Raw genomic sequence first — 15,076 nt, 5'->3', positions numbered from 1 at the left:
TGAGGGGAGTGGGATGTTGTAGCTGAGATGAGTGGGATGTTGTAACTGAGTGGAGTGGGATGTTGTAACTGAGGGGAGTGGGATATTGTAACTGAGGGGAGTGGGATGTTGTAATTGAGAGGAGTGGGATGTTGTAACTGAGGGGAGTGGGATGTTGTAACTGAGGGGTGTGGGATATTGTAACTGAGGGGAGTGTGATGTTATGACTAAGGGGAGTGGGATGTTGACTGAGGAGAGTGGAAATTAGTGACTGAGAAGGATGGGATGTTTTGATTGAAATGAGTGGGATGTTATGACTGAGGGGAGTGGGATGTTGTATCTGAGAGGAGTGGAATGCTGTAACTGAGGGGTGTGGGATGTTGTAACTGAGGGGAGTGGGATGTTGTGACTGAGGGGAGTGGGATGTTATGACTGAGGGGAGTGGGATGTTGTAACTGAGGGGAGTGGGATGTTGTAACTGAGGGGTGTGGGATGTTGTAACTGAGGGGAATGGGATTTTGTAACTGAGGGGTGTGGGATATTGTAACTGAGGGGAGTGGGATGTTGTAACTGAGGGGAGTAGGATGTTGTAACTGATGGGAGTGGGATGTTGTAACTGAGGGGAGTGGGATGTTGTAACTGAGAGGAGTGGGATGTTGTAACTGAGGGGAGTGGGATGTTGTAACTGAGGGGAGTGGGATGCTGTAACTGAGGGGAGTGGGATGTTGTAACTGAGGGGTGTGGGATATAGTAACTGAGGGGTGTGGGATGTTATTACTGAGGGGAGTGGGATGTTGACTGAGGAGAGTGGAAATTAGTGACTGAGAAGGGTGGGATGTTTTGACTGAGATGAGTGGGATGTAATGAATGAGGTGATTGGGTTGTACTGCCTGAGGAAAGTTAGATGTAATGAATGAGGTTGTGACTGAGACGAGTGGGGTTTTGTGACTGAGCAGATTGGGATGTTGTCACTGAGCGGTGTGGGATGTAGTGAGTTAGAGGAGTGGGATTTATTGTGTGAAGGGAGCGCGATGTAGTGAATGAGGGGAGTAGGATGCAAGGACTTAGGGGAATGGGATGTAGCGACTGAGTGAGTGGGATGTAGTGATTGAGCGCTGGAATCCTTATTTGGAATTTTCCCATCTTTATATCACATGCTTGCCACTTGCAATCGGCTCTCTCTTTAAATGTGCTTTATGCAAGTTTTGACTCTTTAAATCTAAAGCATGTTGCATGTCTCTCTTCCTCTCACTCTTACCTTAATTAAGATGACCTGCTTGAGACTTTCTCCTGCTTCAAACCTGTAGATTTTGTGCTATTTTCTTCAGTTTGGGGCTGGTTATCTGTCGCCTTTGTTCCAATCTCTCTGGCAGATACTTTCAACCAATTTTAGCTTGGGACTAGCTATCTGTGACTATTCATTTGGCAACATTCTTGAAAGCCAGCAGAGCTCCACAGCTTCTCACACAAGTTGCTGTCTTTATTCCTTCGTGTGTGCCTGTGAGAGATAGGTGCCTGCCTGGCACTCTGTTGCACGGCAATAGCACTATTTTATACTAATCTTGTGATTGCTTATTTAATAATTTGTAAACGCTCATTAGAAATGCCAGTACCTTTTTAAACTGAAACCAAAATTCATGTTGAACTCTCTTATCACAAAAGTACAGAAATGCTAAGCAAGCCTAAACCTCAATATATTTGCTGTGTGACATTTACTGAAGTTCATGTCAAACAGTTGAAATTTTCCTTTTTCCCCCTCTACTCCTCCCTCCCACCTCTCCCTCCTCCTTTATAGCAGATCCAGGGACGTTCCTAACTCCAGAACCAAGGGAACAATCGAAAATAAAAGAGTCCATTGATATTTCTCCCTCTGTATCATCAAAGTCTTCAAACTCAGGTATCTGCACAGTGGTGTTGTTTCAAAATGGTTTCTTCACTTAATTTGATTTTCATATATATATCAGGTCAATTAATGAGCCAGATCATGTAAATGTGAAGGCAGGAATCATTCTCAATCAAATACATTATTCAATCTCTTGCAAACTGGATTGAAAGATTGCCAGAGAAAAAATATACGTAATATTCCATTAAACTAGACTGCATTGACTGAGGGAGTGATGTTTAATATCTTAGCAGAGTGGAGTGTGGTGACTGAGGGGAGTACTAATTAGTGCTTAAAGGGAGTGAGATGTAGTGACTGAGGGCAGTGTGATTTCGTGACTTAGCGGATTGAGATGTATTGAATTAGTGGAGTGAGATGTAGTGAGTTAGAGGAGTGGCATGCAATGAGAGACAGGATTAGTTATGTAGTGAAGGAGAGGAGTGGGATGCAGTGACCGAGGGGAGCGTGATGCAATGATTCCGGGGTTGGGATGCACTCAGTGGGGGCTGTGGGTTGGAATTACTGAGAGGCGGGATGCAATGACTGCGAGGAGTGAGATGGAATGAGTGAGGAGAGAGGAAAGTAATCCGTGAGGCGAGTGGGAAGTAGTCAGTGAGTGGATTAAGATTTAGTGACTGAAGGGAGAGGGTTGTCATGACTGAATGGCGTTGGTTAGAGCAAGTGAGGAGAGTAGGCTGTAATGAGTAAAGGGAGAGGGATATAGTGAGTAAGGTCAGTGGGGCGCAGTGACTGAGGGGACTGGGAGTTAGTGACTGGGGTACAATCAGGAGTGACAGAGCAAACTAACATTTGCGTGTTCCAAATTATATAATTATGAATAGAAACATTTTCTAAACTTTGCTACCATTTGCCTGATCTCTTGGGCTGATACCCGCTCTCCAATCTCCCTTGTCTCCTTTCCTCATTTCAGATCCAGGGAAAACACCAACTCCGGAATCTGAGGGACAGTCGACTCGAAAATCCTCTCTCCCTGAATCATCCAGTCCAAAAGGATGTGAAGTATCAGGTATCAGTCTGGAGAGGAGATTCTACTTAAAATCTTCACACAATGTGATGGCTGCAAACTGATACTGAAGAGTCTGGGGTGTGCTGACTGAGGGGAGTAGGGTGCTGTGACAAAGTGAAACGGCATGTAATCAGCGGGGAAGTGCGACTTATTGACTGAGGGAAGTGGGATGTAGTCAGTGTGAGTAATTGGATGCGTTGACTGCGGGTGAAGTACGTAGTGGCTGATGTGAGTAGGACATGGGCTGAGCGGCATTAGATGCAGTGACTTTAGGGAACAGGTTGCAGTGACTGAGAGGAGTGGGGCACAATGAATGAGGGGAGTGGGATGTTGTAACTGAGGGGAGTGGGATATTGTAAATGAGGGGTGTGGGATGTTGTAACTGATGGAGTGGGATGTTGTAACTGAGGGGTGTGGCATATTGTAACTGAGGGGAGTGGGATGTTGTAACTGAGGGGAGTGGGATGTTGTAACTGAGGGGAGTGGGATGTTGTAACTGAGGGGAGTGGGATGTTGTAACTGAGGGGTGTGGGATGTTTTAAGTGAGGGGTGTGGAATGTTGTAACAGAGGGGAGTGGGATGTTGTGACAGAGGGGAGTGGGATGTTATGACTGAGGGGAGTGGGATGTTCTAACTGAGAGGAGTGGAATGTTGTAACTGAGGGGTGTGGGATGTTGTAACTGAGGGGTGTGGGATGTTATAACTGAGAGAAGTGGGATGTTGTAACTGAGAGGAGTGGGATGTTGTGACTGAGGGGAGTGGGATGTTGTAACTGAGGGGAGTGGGATGTTGTAACTGAGGGGAGTGGGATGTTGTAACTGAGGGGTGTGGGATGTTGTAACTGAGGGGAATGGGATTTTGTAACTGAGGGGAGTGGGATATTGTAACTGAGGGGAGTGGGATGTAGTAACTGAGGGGAGTGGGAAGTTGTAACTGAGGGGAGTGGGATGTTGTAACTGAGGGGAGTGGGATGTTGTAGCTGAGGTGAGTGGGATGTTGTAACTGAGTGGAGTGGGATGTTGTAACTGAGGGGAGTGGGATATTGTAACTGAGGGGAGTGGGATGTTGTAATTGAGAGGAGTGGGATGTTGTAACTGAGGGGAGTGGGATGTTGTAACTGAGGGGTGTGGGATATTGTAACTGAGGGGAGTGTGATGTTATGACTAAGGGGAGTGGGATGTTGACTGAGGAGAGTGGAAATTAGTGACTGAGAAGGATGGGATGTTTTGATTGAAATGAGTGGGATGTTATGACTGAGGGGAGTGGGATGTTGTATCTGAGAGGAGTGGAATGCTGTAACTGAGGGGTGTGGGATGTTGTAACTGAGGGGAGTGGGATGTTGTGACTGAGGGGAGTGGGATGTTATGACTGAGGGGAGTGGGATGTTGTAACTGAGGGGAGTGGGATGTTGTAACTGAGGGGTGTGGGATGTTGTAACTGAGGGGAATGGGATTTTGTAACTGAGGGGTGTGGGATATTGTAACTGAGGGGAGTGGGATGTTGTAACTGAGGGGAGTAGGATGTTGTAACTGATGGGAGTGGGATGTTGTAACTGAGGGGAGTGGGATGTTGTAACTGAGAGGAGTGGGATGTTGTAACTGAGGGGAGTGGGATGTTGTAACTGAGGGGAGTGGGATGCTGTAACTGAGGGGAGTGGGATGTTGTAACTGAGGGGTGTGGGATATAGTAACTGAGGGGTGTGGGATGTTATTACTGAGGGGAGTGGGATGTTGACTGAGGAGAGTGGAAATTAGTGACTGAGAAGGGTGGGATGTTTTGACTGAGATGAGTGGGATGTAATGAATGAGGTGATTGGGTTGTACTGCCTGAGGAAAGTTAGATGTAATGAATGAGGTTGTGACTGAGACGAGTGGGGTTTTGTGACTGAGCAGATTGGGATGTTGTCACTGAGCGGTGTGGGATGTAGTGAGTTAGAGGAGTGGGATTTATTGTGTGAAGGGAGCGCGATGTAGTGAATGAGGGGAGTAGGATGCAAGGACTTAGGGGAATGGGATGTAGCGACTGAGTGAGTGGGATGTAGTGATTGAGCGCTGGAATCCTTATTTGGAATTTTCCCATCTTTATATCACATGCTTGCCACTTGCAATCGGCTCTCTCTTTAAATGTGCTTTATGCAAGTTTTGACTCTTTAAATCTAAAGCATGTTGCATGTCTCTCTTCCTCTCACTCTTACCTTAATTAAGATGACCTGCTTGAGACTTTCTCCTGCTTCAAACCTGTAGATTTTGTGCTATTTTCTTCAGTTTGGGGCTGGTTATCTGTCGCCTTTGTTCCAATCTCTCTGGCAGATACTTTCAACCAATTTTAGCTTGGGACTAGCTATCTGTCACTATTCATTTGGCAACATTCTTGAAAGCCAGCAGAGCTCCACAGCTTCTCACACAAGCTGCTGTCTTTATTCCTTCGTGTGTGCCTGTGAGAGATAGGTGCCTGCCTGGCACTCTGTTGCACGGCAATAGCACTATTTTATACTAATCTTGTGATTGCTTATTTAATAATTTGTAAATGCTCATTAGAAATGCCAGTACCTTTTTAAACTGAAACCAAAATTCATGTTGAACTCTCTTATCACAAAAGTACAGAAATGCTAAGCAAGCCTAAACCTCAATATATTTGCTGTGTGACATTTACTGAAGTTCATGTCAAACAGTTGAAATTTTCCTTTTTCCCCCTCTACTCCTCCCTCCCACCTCTCCCTCCTCCTTTATAGCAGATCCAGGGACGTTCCTAACTCCAGAACCAAGGGAACAATCGAAAATAAAAGAGTCCATTGATATTTCTCCCTCTGTATTATCAAAGTCTTCAAACTCAGGTATCTGCACAGTGGTGTTGTTTCAAAATGGTTTCTTCACTTAATTTGATTTTCATATATATATCAGGTCAATTAATGAGCCAGATCATGTAAATGTGAAGGCAGGAATCATTCTCAATCAAATACATTATTCAATCTCTTGCAAACTGGATTGAAAGATTGCCAGAGAAAAAATATACGTAATATTCCATTAAACTAGACTGCATTGACTGAGGGAGTGATGTTGAATATCTTAGCAGAGTGGAGTGTGGTGACTGAGGGGAGTACTAATTAGTGCTTAAAGGGAGTGAGATGTAGTGACTGAGGGCAGTGTGATTTCGTGACTTAGCGGATTGAGATGTATTGAATTAGTGGAGTGAGATGTAGTGAGTTAGAGGAGTGGCATGCAATGAGAGACAGGATTAGTTATGTAGTGAAGGAGAGGAGTGGGATGCAGTGACCGAGGGGAGCGTGATGCAATGATTCCGGGGTTGGGATGCACTCAGTGGGGGCTGTGGGTTGGAATTACTGAGAGGCGGGATGCAATGACTGCGAGGAGTGAGATGGAATGAGTGAGGAGAGAGGAAAGTAATCCGTGAGGCGAGTGGGAAGTAGTCAGTGAGTGGATTAAGATTTAGTGACTGAAGGGAGAGGGTTGTCATGACTGAATGGCGTTGGTTAGAGCAAGTGAGGAGAGAAGGCTGTAATGAGTGGAGGGAGAGGGATATAGTGAGTAGGGTCAGTGGGGCGCAGTGACTGAGGGGACTGGGAGTTAGTGACTGGGGTACAATCAGGAGTGACAGAGCAAACTAACATTTGCGTGTTCCAAATTATATAATTATGAATAGAAACGTTTTCTAAACTTTGCTACCATTTGCATGATCTCTTGGGCTGATACCCGCTCTCCAATCTCCCTTGTCTCCGTTCCTTCTTTCAGATCCAGGGAAAACACCAACTCCGGAATCTGAGGGACAGTCGACTCGAAAATCCTCTCTCCCTGAATCATCCAGTCCAAAAGGATGTGAAGTATCAGGTATCAGTCTGGAGAGGAGATTCTACTTAAAATCTTCACACAATGTGATGGCTGCAAACTGATACTGAAGAGTCTGGGGTGTGCTGACTGAGGGGAGTAGGGTGCTGTGACAAAGTGAAACGGCATGTAATCAGCAGGGAAGTGGGACTTATTGACTGAGGGAAGTGGGATGTAGTCAGTGTGAGTAATTGGATGCGTTGACTGCGGGTGAAGTACGTAGTGGCTGATGTGAGTAGGACATGGGCTGAGCGGCGTTAGATGCAGTGACTTTAGGGAACAGGTTGCAGTGACTGAGAGGAGTGGGGCACAATGAATGAGGGGAGTGGGATGTTGTAACTGAGAGGAGTGGGATATTGTAAATGAGGGGTGTGGGATGTTGTAACTGATGGAGTGGGATGTTGTAACTGAGGGGTGTGGCATATTGTAACTGAGGGGAGTGGGATGTTGTAACTGAGGGGAGTGGGATGTTGTAACTGAGGGGAGTGGGATGTTGTAACTGAGGGGAGTGGGATGTTGTAACTGAGGGGAGTGGGATGTTGTAACTGAGGGGTGTGGGATATTGTAACTGAGGGCAGTGGGATGTTATGACTGAGGGGAGTAGGATGTTGTAACTGAGAGGAGTGGGATGTTGTAAAAGAGGGGTGTGGGATGTTTTAAGTGAGGGGTGTGGAATGTTGTAACTGAGGGGAGTGGGATGTTGTGACAGAGGGGAGTGGGATGTTATGACTGAGGGGAGTGGGATGTTGTAACTGAGAGGAGTGGAATGTTGTAACTGAGGGGTGTGGGATGTTGTAACTGAGGGGTGTGGGATGTTATAACTGAGAGGAGTGGGATGTTGTAACTGAGAGGAGTGGGATGTTGTGACTGAGGGGAGTGGGATGTTGTAACTGAGGGGAGTGGGATGTTGTAACTGAGGGGAGTGGGATGTTGTAACTGAGGGGTGTGGGATGTTGTAACTGAGGGGAATGGGATTTTGTAACTGAGGGGAGTGGGATATTGTAACTGAGGGGAGTGGGATGTAGTAACTGAGGGGAGTGGGAAGTTGTAACTGAGGGGAGTGGGATGTTGTAACTGAGGGGAGTGGGATGTTGTAGCTGAGATGAGTGGGATGTTGTAACTGAGTGGAGTGGGATGTTGTAACTGAGGGGAGTGGGATATTGTAACTGAGGGGAGTGGGATGTTGTAATTGAGTGGAGTGGGATGTTGTAACTGAGGGGAGTGGGATGTTGTAACTGAGGGGTGTGGGATATTGTAACTGAGGGGAGTGTGATGTTATGACTAAGGGGAGTGGGATGTTGACTGAGGAGAGTGGAAATTAGTGACTGAGAAGGATGGGATGTTTTGATTGAAATGAGTGGGATGTTATGACTGAGGGGAGTGGGATGTTGTATCTGAGAGGAGTGGAATGCTGTAACTGAGGGGTGTGGGATGTTGTAACTGAGGGGAGTGGGATGTTGTGACTGAGGGGAGTGGGATGTTATGACTGAGGGGAGTGGGATGTTGTAACTGAGGGGAGTGGGATGTTGTAACTGAGGGGTGTGGGATGTTGTAACTGAGGGGAATGGGATTTTGTAACTGAGGGGTGTGGGATATTGTAACTGAGGGGAGTGGGATGTTGTAACTGAGGGGAGTAGGATGTTGTAACTGATGGGAGTGGGATGTTGTAACTGAGGGGAGTGGGATGTTGTAACTGAGAGGAGTGGGATGTTGTAACTGAGGGGAGTGGGATGTTGTAACTGAGGGGAGTGGGATGCTGTAACTGAGGGGAGTGGGATGTTGTAACTGAGGGGTGTGGGATATAGTAACTGAGGGGTGTGGGATGTTATTACTGAGGGGAGTGGGATGTTGACTGAGGAGAGTGGAAATTAGTGACTGAGAAGGGTGGGATGTTTTGACTGAGATGAGTGGGATGTAATGAATGAGGTGATTGGGTTGTACTGCCTGAGGAAAGTTAGATGTAATGAATGAGGTTGTGACTGAGACGAGTGGGGTTTTGTGACTGAGCAGATTGGGATGTTGTCACTGAGCAGTGTGGGATGTAGTGAGTTAGAGGAGTGGGATTTATTGTGTGAAGGGAGCGCGATGTAGTGAATGAGGGGAGTAGGATGCAAGGACTTAGGGGAATGGGATGTAGCGACTGAGTGAGTGGGATGTAGTGATTGAGCGCTGGAATCCTAATTTGGAATTTTCCCATCTTTATATCACATGCTTGCCACTTGCAATCGGCTCTCTCTTTAAATGTGCTTTATGCAAGTTTTGACTCTTTAAATCTAAAGCATGTTGCATGTCTCTCTTCCTCTCACTCTTACCTTAATTAAGATGACCTGCTTGAGACTTTCTCCTGCTTCACACCTGTAGATTTTGTGCTATTTTCTTCAGTTTGGGGCTGGTTATCTGTCGCCTTTGTTCCAATCTCTCTGGCAGATACTTTCAACCAATTTTAGCTTGGGACTAGCTATCAGTCACTATTCATTTGGCAACATTCTTGAAAGCCAGCAGAGCTCCACAGCTTCTCACACAAGCTGCTGTCTTTATTCCTTCGTGTGTGCCTGTGAGAGATAGGTGCCTGCCTGGCACTCTGTTGCACGGCAATAGCACTATTTTATACTAATCTTGTGATTGCTTATTTAATAATTTGTAAACGCTCATTAGAAATGCCAGTACCTTTTTAAACTGAAACCAAAATTCATGTTGAACTCTCTTATCACAAAAGTACAGAAATGCTAAGCAAGCCTAAACCTCAATATATTTGCTGTGTGACATTTACTGAAGTTCATGTCAAACAGTTGAAATTTTCCTTTTTCCCCCTCTACTCCTCCCTCCCACCTCTCCCTCCTCCTTTATAGCAGATCCAGGGACGTTCCTAACTCCAGAACCAAGGGAACAATCGAAAATAAAAGAGTCCATTGATATTTCTCCCTCTGTATCATCAAAGTCTTCAAACTCAGGTATCTGCACAGTGGTGTTGTTTCAAAATGGTTTCTTCACTTAATTTGATTTTCATATATATATCAGGGCAATTAATGAGCCAGATCATGTAAATGTGAAGGCAGGAATCATTCTCAATCAAATACATTATTCAATCTCTTGCAAACTGGATTGAAAGATTGCCAGAGAAAAAATATACGTAATATTCCATTAAACTAGACTGCATTGACTGAGGGAGTGATGTTTAATATCTTAGCAGAGTGGAGTGTGGTGACTGAGGGGAGTACTAATTAGTGCTTAAAGGGAGTGAGATGTAGTGACTGAGGGCAGTGTGATTTCGTGACTTAGCGGATTGAGATGTATTGAATTAGTGGAGTGAGATGTAGTGAGTTAGAGGAGTGGCATGCAATGAGAGACAGGATTAGTTATGTAGTGAAGGAGAGGAAAGGGATGCAGTGACCGAGGGGAGCGTGATGCAATGATTCCGGGGTTGGGATGCACTCAGTGGGGGCTGTGGGTTGGTATTACTGAGAGGCGGGATGCAATGACTGCGAGGAGTGAGATGGAATGAGTGAGGAGAGAGGAAAGTAATCCGTGAGGCGAGTGGGAAGTAGTCAGTGAGTGGATTAAGATTTAGTGACTGAAGGGAGAGGGTTGTCATGACTGAATGGAGTTGGTTAGAGCAAGTGAGGAGAGAAGGCTGTAATGAGTGGAGGGAGAGGGATATAGTGAGTAGGGTCAGTGGGGCGCAGTGACTGAGGGGACTGGGAGTTAGTGACTGGGGTACAATCAGGAGTGACAGAGCAAACTAACATTTGCGTGTTCCAAATTATATAATTATGAATTGAAACGTTTTCTAAACTTTGCTACCAGTTGCATGATCTCTTGAGCTGATACGCGCTCTCCAATCTCCCTTGTCTCCGTTCCTCATTTCAGATCCAGGGAAAACACCAACTCCGGAATCTGAGGGACAGTCGACTCGAAAATCCTCTCTCCCTGAATCATCCAGTCCAAAAGGATGTGAAGTATCAGGTATCAGTCTGGAGAGGAGATTCTACTTAAAATTTTCACACAATGTGATGGCTGCAAACTGATACTGAAGAGTCTGGGGTGTGCTGACTGAGGGGAGTAGGGTGCTGTGACAAAGTGAAACGGCATGTAATCAGCGGGGAAGTGGGACTTATTGACTGAGGGAAGTGGGATGTAGTCAGTGTGAGTAATTGGATGCGTTGACTGCGGGTGAAGTATGTAGTAGCTGATGTGAGTAGGACATGGGCTGAGCGGCGTTAGATGCAGTGACTTTAGGGAATGGGTTGCAGTGACTGAGAGGAGTGGGGCGCAATGAGTGAGGTGAGTGGGATATAGTGACTGAGGGGTGTTGGATGTAGTCAGGGTGTGGAGTGGGATGCATTAAATAAGGGGAGTTGGACGCAGTGAGTGAACACATTGGGATTTAGTGATTGAGGGTATTTTCTATAATTAGCCTAATCCAGCCCCTTTTCTCTCTTCCTCTCTTCCTCCATTTGCCAGTCACATCTCTTCACTCTCACACGTGTTTCAGTCTCTCATCGCTCACTTCAGTTGTCTGTCGCTTGTTCTTTCACTCCTGTTCGCCGCTCCATGCTGAAGGTTTTGTTTTGCTTGTTTCTCTCAGAATTTGGACAGTTTTGGCCCGGCAAATTTATTTCTCTGTTGAAATGTAGATGATTCTGCAGCTGAGGATTTCTGAGAATCCCTTGGTGAGTAATGGTCCTGAATGATTCGCTGTGGTGAAGCAGTGGTATCAGGTTACATAGGAAGTGAGGATGTCCAGAATAAAAGATCAGAAGTAATATGAGCAGAACTAAACCATTCGACCCGTGGAGCCTGATCCACCATTCATTACGATCGTGGCTTATCTTGGGATTTACCTGAACTTTCCAGCCCGCTCCCCATATTCATTGATTTATTGAGACACCAAAACTTTGTCTATGTCAGGATTAGAAATATTTTTAGAAAGCTCTTCCTTCCACCGATTAATCATTTTGAATCGCTGTCAAACCCCTGTCTTTCCGGAATATCCCTTTAGGGAAGGAAATCTGCCGTCATTCCCAGCTCTGGATGCTATGTGACTCCAGTTCCAGAGCAATGTGCCGGACTCCTAATTGTCCTCCGAAATGGCCCAGGCAGCCATTCAGTTGTAATGGCCGCTACAGAAAAGAGACAGCACAGGAACTGCAGCGGTTCAAGAAGGCGCCTGCCCAACAGCTTCTCAAGGTTTGTTATGGGTAGATCGTAAATGCGGGTCTTGCCCGCGATGCAGACACATAACAAATTAAAACAGAACAAAACAGTGTATTCGCTTTGTGTGAAATCACTCGAGACACGGCCTGCAGCTTTGTAAATATTTCCTGAGCTTCTATCTCAGTCTCTGTATCACTTGTGGCTTCATCTCTCTGTCTGCCTCTCCCTCTCTGTCCCTTTCTTATTCTCTCTGACAAGACGTAAACGTGGGATGAAAATGATATAAGAAGAGGTAACAAGGGGCTGACATTGAAGAGTAAGTATACCAAATGTTAATATGGAAAGCGGAGAATTGTGATAAGATGGAGTGAGATGAAGAGATATATGGAGAGGGAAAAAGGAGAGGGGATGATAAGTTGGATTAGAGGAAGCTGATCTTAAACGGAAGTGATTTTTCTAAACACACAATCGGTCCTTTGTGAAATTCAGGGTAGGTTTAACCTGCTGATGTTGTGACTGTTCTGTTAGATTCTGATTTCAAGACGATTCGCGTGAAGGTCACCTCAGTACGAGGGCTCAATGAAGAGAGAGCGAGGGACATCATTATGGATCGGGTGAGAGACTGCACTGCATTCAGGCCAAACATGACAAAAAACAGATCCTCCCTTTCAAACTCTTCATTCACTGATCGGGAGCATCCTCCTCAGATAACAGTTCCAATTTCCACTCTGGTTATTCTACCGTCTAGTGATCAGAAACTAAACTGGACTCGCCAAGAAATACTGTAGCTACAATAGTAGTTCAGAGGCTGGGAATCGTGCGGCGAGCAACATGCCTCCTGACCACCCCTAAGCCTGTCCACCATGTACAATGCATCTGTCTGGAGTGTGAGGGAATTCTCCCCATTTGCCTAGGTGAGTGCAGTTCCCACAACACTCAAGAAGCTTGACACCGTTCAGGACAAAGCAGCCCCTTTTGATAGCCCCCCAACCCCGCCAGCCACAATCATTCACTCCCTCCACGACTGACACACAGCAGCAGTGTACATACAATCTACATGATGCACTGCATGAATTCACCGAGGGTCCTTAGACAGCATTTTCCAAACCCACGGCCGCTACCATCTGGAAGGACAAGGGCAGTAGACACACGGGAACACAGCCACCTGGAAGCCTACATCCCACGAATGAATTTTTAAAAGTGAGCTATTTCTCAAGATCAATCCACTGCTCTCACATTCAGTCATCTTGCCCAATCCCTCCCTTGATTGCGTCACTCACCCATCATTTCTTCTGTTTGCGGCAGCTCCAGAAGGATCAATGTCTAATTGGGTTGAAGCGCGAGGACATTCAGTGCTCAGGTGTGGACCATCCAGAACCGTGAAAGAGATGGAGAGTGTCACCGAGCCGCCGTGATCCCAGCTCCTTGTGCATTTCAAACTCGCTCGATGACTACTCTGCTTTACCTTCAGCGTCTTTAATGCAATGAATCTGTCAGCAAAGTGATCGTCCACAACTAGGCATGTGTGATTCTGATACGCCTATTGCTTCAGCTCCACACTGCAAGAGTGGGGGAGTTCTTCAAGCTTAGTTAAATATAGAATGCGGCCCCTCTTTTAGATCAGTGACCTCTGGCCAGCCTGAAGCCAGATTGGCCCACCAGTTCCGGCCCGTTTCAGGCTGGAAGTGATCTCCTGTTTAATGAAGGTTTTCGATTAAAGATCTCCAGATGTGTAAAAGCCCTAAAGTTTCATGGAGCTGTCAACACTGAGAATGGGCACATGGACCACAGGTAGATGCTTGTTACAGGACAGCCACTGGGAAGATATGCTCTATTTAATCAATGCTTCTGTAGAATGGGGGAATAATTTGGTGCTGGGCTTTGCAGAACCAAAAATATGCTCACAAGTCAAGATTATATTGAATTTAAGGATAATTTCGTTTGGCAATAGCTGGGTTAGTCTGCTGTATAAATTTGCGATGATGTTGGTGTGACAGAAAGAAAATGTTAGGGGAGCAGCTGAATTAAGATAAGAGACTGATGCTAGGTGGATTCCTTACACGGAATTATATTCATGAGGAAGTGAAAAGTAAGAATTTCTTTTTTTTACATTTTTCACTGACGACCATCAATAGAAATGTTGCGAAATGACTCATTGACCCTACAGGGTAATCCAAACAAACTGCACAGGTCAGCAAGCTGGGCTTCAATTAATGGGTAATCAGACAAGGAAATATCTCAGCTCGAAAGGCATCAATAAAGTGGAAGATTGCAAACAGTGTTCCAATTACAAGGGTTTGAATGGCTGAACACTGATTTTACAACTAGAACATGCTTACATCACTGATAACAGCAGTCTGATGTGAAATCTGTTTGATTTTAAACTTTGTGTGTAATTGCTGTTGCTTGAGTTGTGTGCACAATAAATTTCTGAACGCTTAACCTGAACCTTTTAGGAAGCTCTTTCATCTTTTACTGGAATGGTTGGATCACCTGACACCTTTCTTCTCTCCATTTCTATTTGAGGGCTGCTCACTGAGTGGAGAGTGTCAGTGTCAGGAAGGCATGGGAGTGTGAGGGATGAGTTGGTTCCACATTCCCAGCTCCCAGAGTCAAAGCCTCTTCTTAAAATCCTTTCACTGTCTCGTGATTAAAGTGATACAACCCAACCTCTGCTGGACGCCCCCCTGCCTCTACAGGCCCTGCTCTTAGCCTGTCCTGGAGAGGTTCAGTTGTTGCATGGCTGCCTCTGGAAACATATCAATGAAGTGTGAATATTGAACAATGTTGAAAGGCATTGAAGTTTGCAGAGGGATGGAAAGTTCACTCGGGTGGTGCATTTGTTAGTTGACCACCTGACCCTTTGCACGAACTTTCTCCTCATTCTCCATTGGAGATATTGTCTTGAGATGGTAGTTGGGTATTATTTCAGACAGCAAGGTGCACATTTGCTTCAGTTATCAGGCTCTAATCCAGTACAGAATGGAAGTAGATAAACGTTGCTGTACTCTGTAATTCCTGTGCAACACATTGGCAATGTTTGACCGACACATTGGATCTTGTTAAACATTTTCATTAAATACGTCTTCAAGATAATTTTCTCATTGTCTCTCAGAGTATTCGTCAATAGAAAATATATTGAAAACACAAACAGAGAATGGGACAAACATTATTGTTACCTTTACTTTTATA

At 45.5% G+C, this 15,076-nt stretch overlaps 1 protein-coding gene across 1 annotated transcript in view; it reads left to right on the top strand.

Moving 5' to 3' along the window:
* LOC121274778 (serine/arginine repetitive matrix protein 1-like) overlaps nucleotides 1-14,314 on the top strand; it is a 209,050-nt gene extending 194,736 nt beyond the window's left edge. Inside the window, exons 11-18 of the mRNA XM_041182116.1 lie at nucleotides 1,775-1,876; nucleotides 2,793-2,888; nucleotides 5,620-5,721; nucleotides 6,638-6,733; nucleotides 9,580-9,681; nucleotides 10,598-10,693; nucleotides 12,413-12,498; nucleotides 13,190-14,314. Coding sequence (XP_041038050.1) covers nucleotides 1,775-1,876; nucleotides 2,793-2,888; nucleotides 5,620-5,721; nucleotides 6,638-6,733; nucleotides 9,580-9,681; nucleotides 10,598-10,693; nucleotides 12,413-12,498; nucleotides 13,190-13,267 — 758 coding nt within the window. The 3' untranslated portion in view covers nucleotides 13,268-14,314. The remainder of the gene's footprint in view (nucleotides 1-1,774; nucleotides 1,877-2,792; nucleotides 2,889-5,619; nucleotides 5,722-6,637; nucleotides 6,734-9,579; nucleotides 9,682-10,597; nucleotides 10,694-12,412; nucleotides 12,499-13,189) is intronic.
* The last annotated feature ends 762 nt before the right edge of the window (nucleotides 14,315-15,076 follow it).

Source organism: Carcharodon carcharias (genome assembly GCF_017639515.1).
Source record: "Carcharodon carcharias isolate sCarCar2 chromosome 38 unlocalized genomic scaffold, sCarCar2.pri SUPER_38_unloc_15, whole genome shotgun sequence".
In the NCBI taxonomy this organism is placed as follows: domain Eukaryota; kingdom Metazoa; phylum Chordata; class Chondrichthyes; order Lamniformes; family Lamnidae; genus Carcharodon; species Carcharodon carcharias.
Note: the sequence above shows the minus strand (reverse complement) of the source record. Positions and strands in the feature narration are given on the sequence as shown.